Source organism: Poecilia latipinna, unplaced genomic scaffold, assembly GCF_001443285.1.
Source record: "Poecilia latipinna isolate Pla-1442-1.1 unplaced genomic scaffold, P_latipinna-1.0 Scaffold1275, whole genome shotgun sequence".
Lineage (NCBI taxonomy): Eukaryota > Metazoa > Chordata > Actinopteri > Cyprinodontiformes > Poeciliidae > Poecilia > Poecilia latipinna.
The window spans coordinates 108,507-121,072 of NW_015113891.1; the positions used below are offsets into that span (position 1 = coordinate 108,507).

The 12,566-nt window shown below is 39.3% G+C and overlaps 1 protein-coding gene across 1 annotated transcript in view; it reads left to right on the forward strand.

Annotated features, from left to right (window-relative positions):
- Positions 1 to 1,593: 1,593 nt before the first annotated feature.
- The window catches only part of LOC106961176 (uncharacterized), a 22,505-nt gene continuing 11,532 nt past the window's right edge, over positions 1,594 to 12,566 (forward strand). Inside the window, exons 1-6 of the mRNA XM_015054725.1 lie at positions 1,594 to 2,003; positions 2,918 to 3,776; positions 4,930 to 4,984; positions 5,086 to 5,353; positions 5,789 to 6,364; positions 9,723 to 10,457. Coding sequence (XP_014910211.1) covers positions 1,730 to 2,003; positions 2,918 to 3,776; positions 4,930 to 4,984; positions 5,086 to 5,353; positions 5,789 to 6,364; positions 9,723 to 10,457 — 2,767 coding nt within the window. The 5' untranslated portion in view covers positions 1,594 to 1,729. The remainder of the gene's footprint in view (positions 2,004 to 2,917; positions 3,777 to 4,929; positions 4,985 to 5,085; positions 5,354 to 5,788; positions 6,365 to 9,722; positions 10,458 to 12,566) is intronic.

Here is a 12,566-nt window from a genome sequence, read left to right on the forward strand (position 1 = left end):
TGAAAAATCACCTCATCCTACCACAAAAGTGTGAGGTTTTTCAAAATAGCTGGCTGTGTTTCCATGAAGCGGATTTTAAAAATTCCAATTTGCCCAAATTTACTGTTAGTGAGTGAAGGAGATGCTTCAGACTCAGCTCACGGTGTTCACGAGGCTCTCTACCCAGCCGAAAGTAAAACTTCATCATTGTTTTATTTTGTGATTGCTGACATTTTTGTCATCATTGTTAATATTTAGTTTTTTTGGTTTACAGTCATCATAGTAGCTTTGTTGAAAACAGTTTATAAAGTCACACCCTGGTAAAGATGCATAAAAAGCTACCACCATATGTTTTAGTGGTAAAATCTCACCAAAATATTTGACTCAACTAATTTTTCAGTGGAAAAAAGCTCCTAAACATCTGTATAATCTGTGTAATTATTGGCACTCGTGGAGCCTTGGTGACCCCAGCATGCCACTTTCAGGAGACTTTATTCATCCTCCATCACCGGCCTCCTCACTGTGCGTCTTGGAAAGATAAATGTGGGTTCCAGCTGTTTTGCATTTTTAATTATTGCTCTGCCCCTGAGGGCAAGTTGCAACGAGAAGCTGCTTATTTTCTCATTTGTATACCAACTTCCCTAACTTTAATGATACATTTCCCTCTCTTTCCCATTTTGAAAAACAGTTAAAAGAAAACGGCCTCTGTGTCACGTTACACTTCTACCCCAGAAGCAGGAACAACTTAAAAATATAGAGAATAAAAAAAATAAAATAAAAAAATAGTTCAGCTTCATTTAGGTCACAATAATTGTGAAGGGAGGCATTTCTAACATGAGTTTCATTCCTACTGAATAAATGTGGTAAAGTTAAAAGTGTATTTTTCTATTTTTCTTCATTTTCAATGGTGAGATTATAATTTAACTTAAGGCTTTTCATACATCTTTACCAGATTTTTTATAATTTTAATTTTGTGTTCGTCAGACACAAATGCAATAATAAAAGCATGAGATTCAGTTTGTTATAACTGCGTTGAGGAGGTCATTATAACTTAATCCCAGGCCTTAATAATTCTGCCTGGAATTATTCTAAATAAAACATGAAAAATGCAAACATTGAGGTGGAACGAAGTATTTAGTGCTGCTCCAACATCACACGTAATACAGATGAACAGCCTTTATAAATACTCGTCATTCTTCATCTCTGTTGTGTGATGGTTGTATTATATAAAAAAAACATTTCACTTTGTTTTCCTGCATTTTGATTCTCAAGATTTTGGAGATTAGTTGTGAAAGTGGCTCCATAGCACTTACCGTTTGCACTTATCTTTGGGTCAGTTGTTTCTATGCAAAGTTTATGTACATAAATAGTTTATCTGAAATTGATTGATTGACATGTCTGGTTTGAGGCATTTGAATAAAGAGCATTGTGAATTAATGAAGTGTTTGTTGCATTATGTTCTTTTTAGAAAACACTAGATGCTATTACCTTGTATTGGAAACCACATGGACGTTTAGATCTGTAGACATTCACGTATGTCTAATAAAGAGATCAACGTTGCTATGAAGTACAGCGAGGGATTCGAACATTTCGCTTATATTAGAGGCTTTACGGTTACTGGTGTCTTCCTCACTTCCGGCTTCGAATTTACCGGAAGTAAATCAAAATAAAACAGGTGGGACGCTGATTCTCATCTTCATAGGAAGCCAAAACTTCACTTCTGTTGAGTTTTTTAAACTCTTCCAGCGGGATGTCTTTCCCCTCAGCTTTCAGTACGCAGGTGGCCGCCATCATGGATGTTCTGGCCAAAGCTGCGGTGGCAGAAATAACGATGCTGGTGGAGGAGGGCAGCGTGGCTCTGCGGCTGGAGGTGAGCAGAAGGGACAGCGAGATCCAGGAGCTCCGGAGTAACTTGAAGAGGACGGAGGCTGAGCTCCGGAAAGCTCAGGAAGCGGCTGCAAGGCGAGCTACAGCCGAGAAACAGATGCAGACCGCAGCAGCGGCGGATCAGGAACTGTGGAGAGGTGAGAGGAGGACACACCAAACTGCATTCAAAATGTCTTCAATTCAGACTGATAACTGATAAACAAGGTCTTCTTAACTTTTACCTTAGAAGTACATTAGGTAAAATTATTATTTTAACTTCCCGTTAAATTCGTCTAAAACTATCATGTTTAATTATTTTAGTAATTACACATATCGGAGATTAAAGGTGAAACTCTTCTTGTAGTCAGTCTCAGTAAAGTTTGTCCTTCCCTCGTTTATAGCTGTGAGATGCTTGAGGAAGTTCTGGCATGTGGTGGATTCAGTGTTGTTGAGCTGGGCTGGTACTGTTGCTGCAAAGCTGTCTGTCACAATAACACATTTTACAGGATAATATTTATATTCCCAGAAGTTATTGCAATAAAAGATAATTTAATTGTTTTCACACCATTGTCAAGTAATATAATGATAATGGCATAATAATGCAAGAACACATTCTCAAAGATCAAATTAACTTGAAATTCTAATGATCGTCTAATACTGGAACTGGAAGACATTTTGAATATCCAAAATAAATAAACAACAGAAACAACAAATACCATCAACTGTAATGTCTCTGTAAGCAAAAATTGCAGTTAAAAAGGACTAGCTGAGACCAAAACACCAGCCTGAGGAGTTTTATCATCCAGTTTTAGGTAGAAAGAGAGAAAAAATAGCTCAATAATCATTTTCATTTATCATGCGATTAATTGATTTATTGCAACAGGTTTGAGCAAAGCATTCTCAAAAGATGACGCTTCCACCTTCGTACTTTACAGTTGGTATACGGATAAAATCAGATTTTAGCAAAAAGACCTGCTGTGTGAACGTAGGCAAAGGTTCTGCTGGACTTACTGTTCTGAACAACATTTTCAGATTGTAAGCACATCATGCTATTGTTTTCTTTTGGCTGCAGATAAGGAGAAACATCCTGAAATTGACGAGGATTATCCTGAACTAAAAACTGCTGATTCATTCTGTGTGTCTCACATCAGTCCAGATGTGAAGCAAGAGCCAGAAGGTGAACTTCGGTTCGATGAAGCAGCCGAACATGCAGCGACGGATGCACCGGATCGAGGCAACCCCATCTGGCCGGCTTGTGGAGTGTCTGAGAAAAGTTCTGTTGCAGTTCAGGAGCAATCACAGATGTTTCCATGTAATGACATACGGAGTACATATTTACCTTCGGGAAAGGAAGGAGAAGATGTTTGCTTTAATGTGCCGGTGAAAGAAGAGCTCTCTGTGCTTGTTGAGTCCGTTTATAAAGACGATTTGCTTCCTGGTGACGTTCGGGATGATTGTATGGAGTCTGGAGGGCCGTCGGCAGATTCACTTCATGCACAGGCAGAATCCTCTGGATCAAATGAAGAGATTATCAACAGGAAAATGAACCGCAGACCAAAAAGGCTTATGACCGTGTGGCGAGGGAATCAGAGCGTCTACATCTGCTCGGTGTGCAACAAGAGTTTCCTCCGCTTGTCTCAGCTGGAGGAGCACAAGAACACTCACCAGGCCTCCAAACCTTTCAGGTGCCTCGAATGCGGGAAGTCGTTCACCCAGAAGACCCGGCTGAAGACGCACCAGCGGGTCCACACGGGAGAGAGGCCGTTCAGCTGCAGCATCTGCGGGAAGAAGTTCTCCAGGCAGGACAACTGCCTGAGACACGAGCGCTTCCACAGCGGGCTGAAACCGTTCAGCTGCAGGCAGTGCGGGAAGAGCTTCACCGTGCTGGGAAACCTCAAAATCCACCAAGTGATCCACCTGCGTGGACGGTAGCACCAACAGTGTTTGAACCGTTGGATCAAACGGAAAACTTTCACAGATGTATTTATTAATTGTAATAATCCACAACAAGGCAGGAATGTGATTCAGATTAAAGCATGGATAATAAATCTGCAGCCGTTTAAGAAATATGTTTAGCTGTTGAGCAAAATGCTGATTTATTTTAGATAAAAGGGATTTTTAAAATGTTTGGTTTGTGTTTAAAGCAAATCTAATAAATGTAAAAGTTGTTTTGTCTGGATGTCACCCATTAATGGCTTTAAATTTACACGCATTTCAATGAAAACATTTTGTGCTTCGTACATCTTTTGCTTTAGTGCTTTTTTTTCTCAGTATAGACTTTCTTTTCTCAGTTTTTGTTGAGTTCTTCATCTTTAATATTTGTTATCAGTTATGTTTCTGCTGAGTTGCATCAATCATGGCAGTGCTTTTTATTCAAACTTATGTTAGAATAAAATGAGGAAAATGTGAGATCACTATCTTTTAAGTGGTAAAATTAACATTTTCTGCAAAACAGAATTTTTGAATTTTATTCTTTGATATTTATCAGTCATCAATTTAAAAAAATACCTGAACTTTATCACTCTTTGTAGAATAAATCTTTTCTAATTGAATTACAAAAAATACATGAAAATGAACTAAAACTTTTATATTATAGTTAATGTATCCTACCCATAATTACAAATTATTTACATTTTTTTGAAAGTATCTCAAACATTACCAGATAGCTGCTTCTTGTCTACACTTTTAAATAATAGTTTGTAAATTAAACTGGAGGAAAAAAAAAACTTTCATGAAGCACTTTATAACTTTTATTTAGTTGACAGGACATCAGTAGAAATGTATTTTTAATCAGTGACATAATTACGTAATTGAGCTGGATTTGTATGGAATTTTAAGACATTGTTGTGAAAAAAATATTCAACATAATATTAGTTACAAATAAGATAATGTGCTGTGATTGGACATTACAATTCTGGGATTGGTTGCTAAGGTGATGGAGTTTTAGGGATTCCTGACATAAACTAGTTAAGAAGAATCTGCGCCTTTCTTCCGCGTTTTACGGTATTTTTTATGTCATCACTTCCGTAAAACAAGGGCTTGCGTTGTTTATGTCTTCTTACGGCACCAATTAACTGTTGCTAGCTTAAAACCTGGCTTCATAAACACCACAAACAGAGCAAATGGAAAGAGATGCAGCGTGTGAGCGCTCAGCGGGCCTAACTAACTGCCTGTTTCCGCCAGCAGGAGACCCGCTGAAGCCCGACGGTTCCTCCGCCCTCCTGGTTTTTTAAAGTTTAGACTAATTTTTCAGGGACTGGCTGGTTCATCATGTTGAACGGCGTGGCTCTGCGCTCCCAGATCGCCTCCGTGGTTGATGCCCTGGCCAAAGCAGCTGTGGCAGAGATTTTCAAAGTTGTGGAGGACGGCATGGTGGTGCTGCGGCTGGAGATGTGTCAGCGGGAGGATGAGATCGAGAGGCTGAAGAGCAGCATGGAGGTCCTGCATGGAGAGCTGCGGGCGGCGCGGCAGGCGGAGACCCACCGGCTGGAGCACCGCGGAGGAGACGGTGAGCTGCAGAAAAAACAAAACAAAACAAAAAATCAGTAAGATGTCCGCTTGAGACAGAAACACAATCACAAACACATCAAAGAGCTGCGAAATGATTTATAAATAAGCTACAATTGGATTGAAACGAAGCATTCTCCGTTTTTATTTACATTTCTGGGTCAAGATGTTCTCATTTCACCGAGTGTCCCATTAATTTTAGAAGCTTCCATGTATTTCATTTGGATTACATTTGAGGTCAAAACAAAGTAATGGAATGAAAATATTTCTTTTTTCAGCTTTGTAGCTATAGAATTGAAATTTTGCACATTCCTCTTTGCAAAAACACCATCTGTGAACTGCAGTTTTCAAGTCTTTCCTCAGATAAACATTCGGATTGAGCCCTGGACTGTTTTGGTTTTGTGAATTTTAATAAAGATTCCCATCTTTTCCACAGAAAGTCAGAGGGGTGTTGGAGATGAGAAGATCCTGGTTGAGAAGGGTCCCTCTGTTGAAAACCACAGCATGTCGTCTGCACCTGAAGCACAACATAAAGGTGGACTTGTGAAGGAGGGAAACGAGGATGGCAGAGGACAGGTGGACAGGCCATTGGAAGGGTCTCTGTATGGAGGTGGGCAGTGGAGGCCAGGGGTGCCAAAGGAGGCTGGAGGCAGCAGCTCTGAATACTTAACTCTAGGCCAAAACTCCTTGTCGTGTCTCTCCGAGCCTTCGTTGGATGGCGGGCTTGTTCTGTCCTGCAGCAGCTCCGGTGGGTTTCCGCAGAGCCCCTTCAGCCGTGGCCTGCTGGGTTACAACCAGTACAGGAACACGGTGCGCAGGCGGACGGTGAAGAGGATGATGTTCAAGAAAGGTTTCATCTGTCCGTACTGCGGTAAGTGCTTCGAACGAGCCGGACACCTGGAGAGGCACAAGAGGATTCACACGGGTGAGAAACCGTATCGCTGCGAGATCTGCGGACGGCGGTTCAACCAGAAGTGCAGCCTAAAGGAGCACATGAAGATTCACAGAAGAGGCAAGTATAACTGTGCTTTGAACTCAAGTAAATTTCCTTCATTAGTTCCTTTTTACCCAGTACGGGGGACAACATGCATTTGAAAAAACAAACAAACTATGCAATCACAGCTGAGTTACACAAAGTGCTGTTTTACCACTAGTTTGGTCATTTTACAGCTATTGTTTTCTATAAGCTGGTCTAAACTGGTTTCGCAAACAATTACAACAGTTAGAAGCCAGTTTGATTTTCCACAGCCAAATTCAATTCAAATTCAAAAATACTTTATTGATTCCTTAGGGCAGAGGTTCCCAATCTGTGGGCAGGGACAGGGAGTCTCTAAGAATCCTCTCTCCTCCCTCCCACATCCTTCCACACCTCGTTCAACCAGACAGCCATTTGTAATCCATAGGAGGGGGCAGAAAATGTTTGGAAACCACTGGGGGGGGCACAGGAGAAAAAGTTTGGGAACCACTGCCTTAGGGAAATTAAAAATAAGCCACAGGGTTTACAGAAAGCCATGTCATGATGTTATTTTGATTCTCTCTGTGGTTGTGATTACCTCTCAGTTCACTCACTCCTCTTATCTTGAGCTTTGGCATCTCGGCCACTGAAATCTGCATCAGGTGTTGGGATAAAAGGCAGTGAAAGTACATCCAGCTGGCTAAATACGTCATTTGCATACATCGTTTTAATGCACAGCACTTGAAATAAATTTGCCTATGAAATATTGCATCATTTGCCTTTGAGAGAGAGCCATGATGACTGTGATTTGACACACTGTACATCTCCCTTTCAGTAAATGTTTGATATTTGCTCTGTATAAGGCTGAGCAGCATTTCTAAAGGACACTGGAATTAGAAGCACCACTTTGGCCAAAGTTTTGAAATCGGGGAACATTTCTCCAAGTCCAGGTAGACCACCTTATTCTAACGTGAAAACTTTTTATCAAAGAACATTTTTTCGAAATTGGCGTTTCCATTTGGCAAATCTAATTTTGCAGTTCCAGTTTGTGTAGCTTCATGGTCAGTGGAAACACAGCCACTGTCTCTCATCGTCTTTGTTTTAACATCCCCAGTTGCAATAAGTAATGTAAACACATTGGCCATTTCCCGGTACTGGTTATCATTCTATCAACATTTATAATTCCTGCTTAGTGCTGAACGATTTGGCTGCAAAACGTATCATGATATAAGCATTTTTGTTAGACAGATCTAAAATACTGCTACGCGTGTGGCGTGACCCTGTTTTATCCACAGTTTTTATTCCATCCAAACAAAGAGCCTGATTTGTCTTAAACTGCTGCTGCGCAAGTTACTCAAGAGGTTGTTGCTAGGTAACCAAAGAATTTGTGAGTTGCTAGGTAACCGAAGATAGAGCGAATTCGTTGATGCCACCAACCGCTTGGGTCGAGCGGGTGCAGACCTTCCTCTGCCTACATCTCCCAGAATTCTTTGCAGTTTTGGATGGGAGTTCAGTAGATATTCTAAACATTGAGCTGATTGTCTGTCATGATATATAGTGTTTCTGATTTATTTGCCCAGCCTTAATCCTGCTGTAGTTGGTAGCTCATTTTCGAAACATCATCCAGACTTCGAGCTGTTGTTTCTAAACCCATCTGCGTTACCATAATTTGTCTCCCTGCGCTGTGGCCCCTGCAGAAACTCAGAGTTCACCAGTGGGAGGATCAAACATGGAGAGGCCCTTCAAAATGATGTAATGATGTGGCTTTGTGTTGGCTCTGTGGCCGCGGAAAAACCAACCGGTTCTTTGCTGGGTTGTTTGTGTAGAACCAGTTATCACCAGCTCGGCTTGCTCTGGAAACACTTTAGTCGAAAAAAACAAAGTCATATCTTCCCTCCCTGGAAGACCGAAGGAGTTTGTGTAACAATTGGATGTTTTAGGGTTTTTCCAGCTTCCTTTTCCTCTGATTTTGATGTAAACTGTCACGTTGCAGTAAGAGCTCACTCAGGCAGCTTCCTCTTTAATACGAGTAAGATTTAAAAAAAAAAAAAATGAAGAGCCTGATTTACTGCATTAGGGAGGATCACGTACTTGTGTATGGCTGGTTCACTGAACCTCTGCCAGCATGATGCATTTATATTTTAACTGGAAAACTGAGACTTTCCTCTCTGTCTGAAGCACATTTAAGATGTGGAGCAGCTCTAACTTGCCTCCTAATTTTAGACTCCCGACGAATAACCTAGTGTGTCGCTTTTGTCTAGTCTAGACCGGTCTAAATATTTTAGTGTTTTGATGAGAAGTTTAGGTGAAAGTCTCTGACTGTGACTCATAATATGCAGCAAACGTGCATCTGGAAGATAAAATTCCAAACCTTTCCAGTCACTTTCATGTCTTTATTTAAAGATAGCACTATTTTGAGATGGTGTTTGTTGTGAACATTAAAGCACCAATTATGCATGCACAAATCACAAAACAAGCTTTGATTCTCTCCCAGTTGCGTAATGAAGTTACGTCCTCCATTTCTAAGTTCAGTTTAGGAGTCGGAAATCCTTTACAGTTCAGTAAAATTTTTAAAAAGGAGGATTTTACAAGTTTTACATGTTAAAAACATTTAATTAAGATTTTTCTGAACCACCAAATCTGTAAAAATGAATTTATATGCAGCCCACATGGACAAACATCTCTAGTTCTGCTAAGCCTGTGTATTTTCTGGCCAGACTCAAGTTGCCTCTGCACTGTTTCCCAGAGGGTTTGCTGTTTTTCCAAGGTGCAGCCTTAAGCAAATATTGTTTTGCTTCTTATCACCAGGAGGTGGGGATCTCCTGTAGGACTCGCCATGTCGTACGTTTATCATGACTTGTTGGATCAATGCTTATTTGTATTGGCTTACTTTAACTTTTAACCTGTTAAACCTGTTTAACATTTTCCATACGCTTTTCTTCTCCTGTAGTAGATGACTTTAGAATCTGAAGTCCTCGCAGTAATTATATTAACTTCAAACATTTGCTGCTGTTTTGTAGAGCAGCCAATGAATATTTTTGCAAACAGTCAAAATATCCAAAAAAAATCATTAAATATCCCAGGAGGGTGCAACTATGTTCTTTCTGAGGTGTTTCACTTTTTGAGTCTTTCTGGAATAAATCAATAAAGTCTAGTTTTAACTGTGATGAGTTGATATATAAAACAACATAAGGCACACAAAAAAATTAATCAGTTGATATAAATGAACTGATCTAGACTGGATTGAGAAAATGTCATGATGAAACTTCGCAAAATTCAATTAATTGACAAACGGCGTCAACATATTTCATTACATCCTCGTAATTTTTTTTTTGTCAAAAGGATTCATTTTTAGGTAGAGTCATTTTATTAACTTTGTAAGTGTTAGTAAGTGGTTTTTTGTTTTATGCTTCAGGTCTTCAGACGAGACCAGGAGAGGTCCAGATGAGCCAACAAATCCAAATCCCACAGGTGAATCCATGTATGGACCAGCATCGGCCTGAAGAGGTCAGCCAGGTGAAGGCCGACGATAACCAAACAAAGTCTGAAGAAGTTCTGCCAACATCCGTTCAGGTAAAATCTGAGCCGGTCGAGGAAAATATTACGGAACCGCAGCTTCATGTGGAAAACAATCAGGCTGACAGCATGGGTGAAAACGTAACACCAGTGGATCAAGGCAGCCAGCTGTGGGCATCCAGGTTACAGAACAATCCGACAGAGTTTCTAAACAGCTCGCCGCAGAACATGTCTTCCTTCCCGGCCATTACTCAGTTACTCCAGCCACCAGAGGAAACTACTTACAGCAACTTTTCCGTCCGAGGAAAAATGTACGGGCAGCTGAAAACCTCCACCGTCCCTCAGACGCCTTACGGGTGCTCGGGGTCGGTCATCATCTCCAGTAACCCCGGCTTGCAAGACGCGACGGAGGCCTCAAACCACCTCAGAGAGAGGAAAAACCGTCCGTTTCGAGTTCTGAAACCAAAGAAATGCTTTGTCTGCACCTACTGCGGGAAGGTGTTTGAGCGAGCCGGACACCTGGAGAGACACCTGCGGATTCATACTGGGGAGAAACCGTACGGCTGCCATATCTGCGGGAGGTGCTTCAACCAGAAGAGCAGCCTCAAAGGTCACATGAAGACTCACAGAAACGGTAAGATTTCAACAGATTGGATGAAACTGAAGCTCTTCTTCTCCAAGAATAAACTTTTTTTTTATCAGGAATGTATTGTTTTTGTTGATAATTAGAAATTCTTATGTTTTCTAGAACTATTTCTAGGCATGATAAAAATTTTGTTGAACAATAAATTATCTCAGAAGTTATTGTTGTTTTGAGACCATATTCAAGTAATATAATGGAAATTGCATAATAATGCATTCTAATACATTACACCCAAATGTATGTGGAGCGGTGGATTCGCTCGATGCATCAAACGGTTAAAAACGCACCACAACGTGTCCTCAACACGCCTCCACATAGACTTTGAATGTAAAGCAGACTCACCTGACTCTCAAAACACATCAGGTGTGAACGCACCGTTAGAATTAGGATTGGAAGGAGGGTTGGGGTTGGGTAGGAATTTTCAATTTGTATTCATCATTGAAACTTATCAGAAAAGTTGATTTTCTCAAGAAAGCAAAGAAAATTGGACACACCAGCGATGAGGACCAATCAGACCTCTAATCGATGATGGACCTGGATTATTAAGAGTTTTATATGTAAGAATAATCATTTTAATTTTAGTCTTGATTAAACTGGGTGCCAACAAAGAGGGAAAAAAATAAAGAAATATGATTTCAGTTTAAAGTTTTTAAAGTGTTCTTCTTTTAAATTTTCACATCAGCGATTTTGAAACATTTGAGGGATTTTTTACTGTTTCCTTTGGTCGTAAAGAAACTCAGTAGTCCAGCCTAGAAGTAATAAATGCGTGGACTAGTTTCCCTGCTGGACTCTGGGGGGAATCACGGTTCTAATTTTGGCTTTAGTGCGCAGGTGCAAGAAAGATGTCCTAGAAACCTGTTTTAATGTTGGATTTAAAGGACGTGTCCTGGCCAAAGATGACACCAAGGCTCTTTACATGATGGAAAAACACTGGAAGGTTTACTTGCTGGCAACTAAAATTTTAAAATAAAATAATAATTAAAAAAAAATGCTCCTATTATGGGAATTAAAACCTCAGTTATGGACACTTGTCCTTCTCTAGAGCAACTAAAATAATATGATGCTACAATGGGTTTGCATGTGTACTTTTAAGGTTATTTTAGGCATGTTTTGTATTGGAATATTTTGATGTTTTATTTAAAAATAACCAAGCATTACTAATATAAACTCGTATTTTAATTTTGAGCTGATTTATAATTTTAGTAATGCATTATTTAAGAACAACCACTTTCATCTTGATTATTCCAACTGCACATTTACAAAAGTATTCACATAAGAAAATACTTCATTTAAAAAAATCTTAAAAGTGTGGCATGCATTTAAAACAAAAACAGTTTGCACATTGAAAGTTTTCCCTATTCTTTTTTGCTAAAAATAAACAAAATAAAAACTCCAGCTCAGGCTGATATGAAGTTTGTGAAAATAAGTTTTTAAGTCCTACCTCAGATTCTGAATTGGATTTAAGTTTGGACTTTGTCTAGGCCAGTCTATGAATTATAATTTTAACATGTATGACATTCAATATTATCTCTAGCTGTATGTTACAAGTCTGTTGTGGAAAATAATAATTGCTAACCCATGTTTTATACCAAGGACAAGAACGCCAGCATGAATCTATATTTTCACCATTTCTCTACATAAGACATGCAGGTGCTTGAAATCCTTGAAAATGCTTGAATTTCAACAAGGTGTTTTGGAGATTTGGAAAGTTCTTGAGTAAGTTATTGATGTTGAATCTGCTCAGTTTTGTAATAGAATGCCATCCAATGTTTAATTAAAAGCTTAAATTCGGAAAATGTTATTTGCAGTTGAAAGCAGATATTTTCATCCACCTATAACTGTGTATCAGGGTCATGGTAGATATAAAAATAAAACAATTTAGGACATTTTCTCAGTTTCAAGAGTTGAACATATTCAAAAATTCAGAAATTTCTCAAATTTTTTTCTAGAGAATTTGAGAGATTTCAAAATTTTTCTTTTTTCCCCCATAAATGTTAAACTTTTAGAGTTTTTGTTTCTGCAAAATTGCAAGATTCTTTTCTCTTTCTCTCTCTCTTTTTTTTTTTTTTTTTTTTTTTTTTATAAATATTCTCCTTTCCC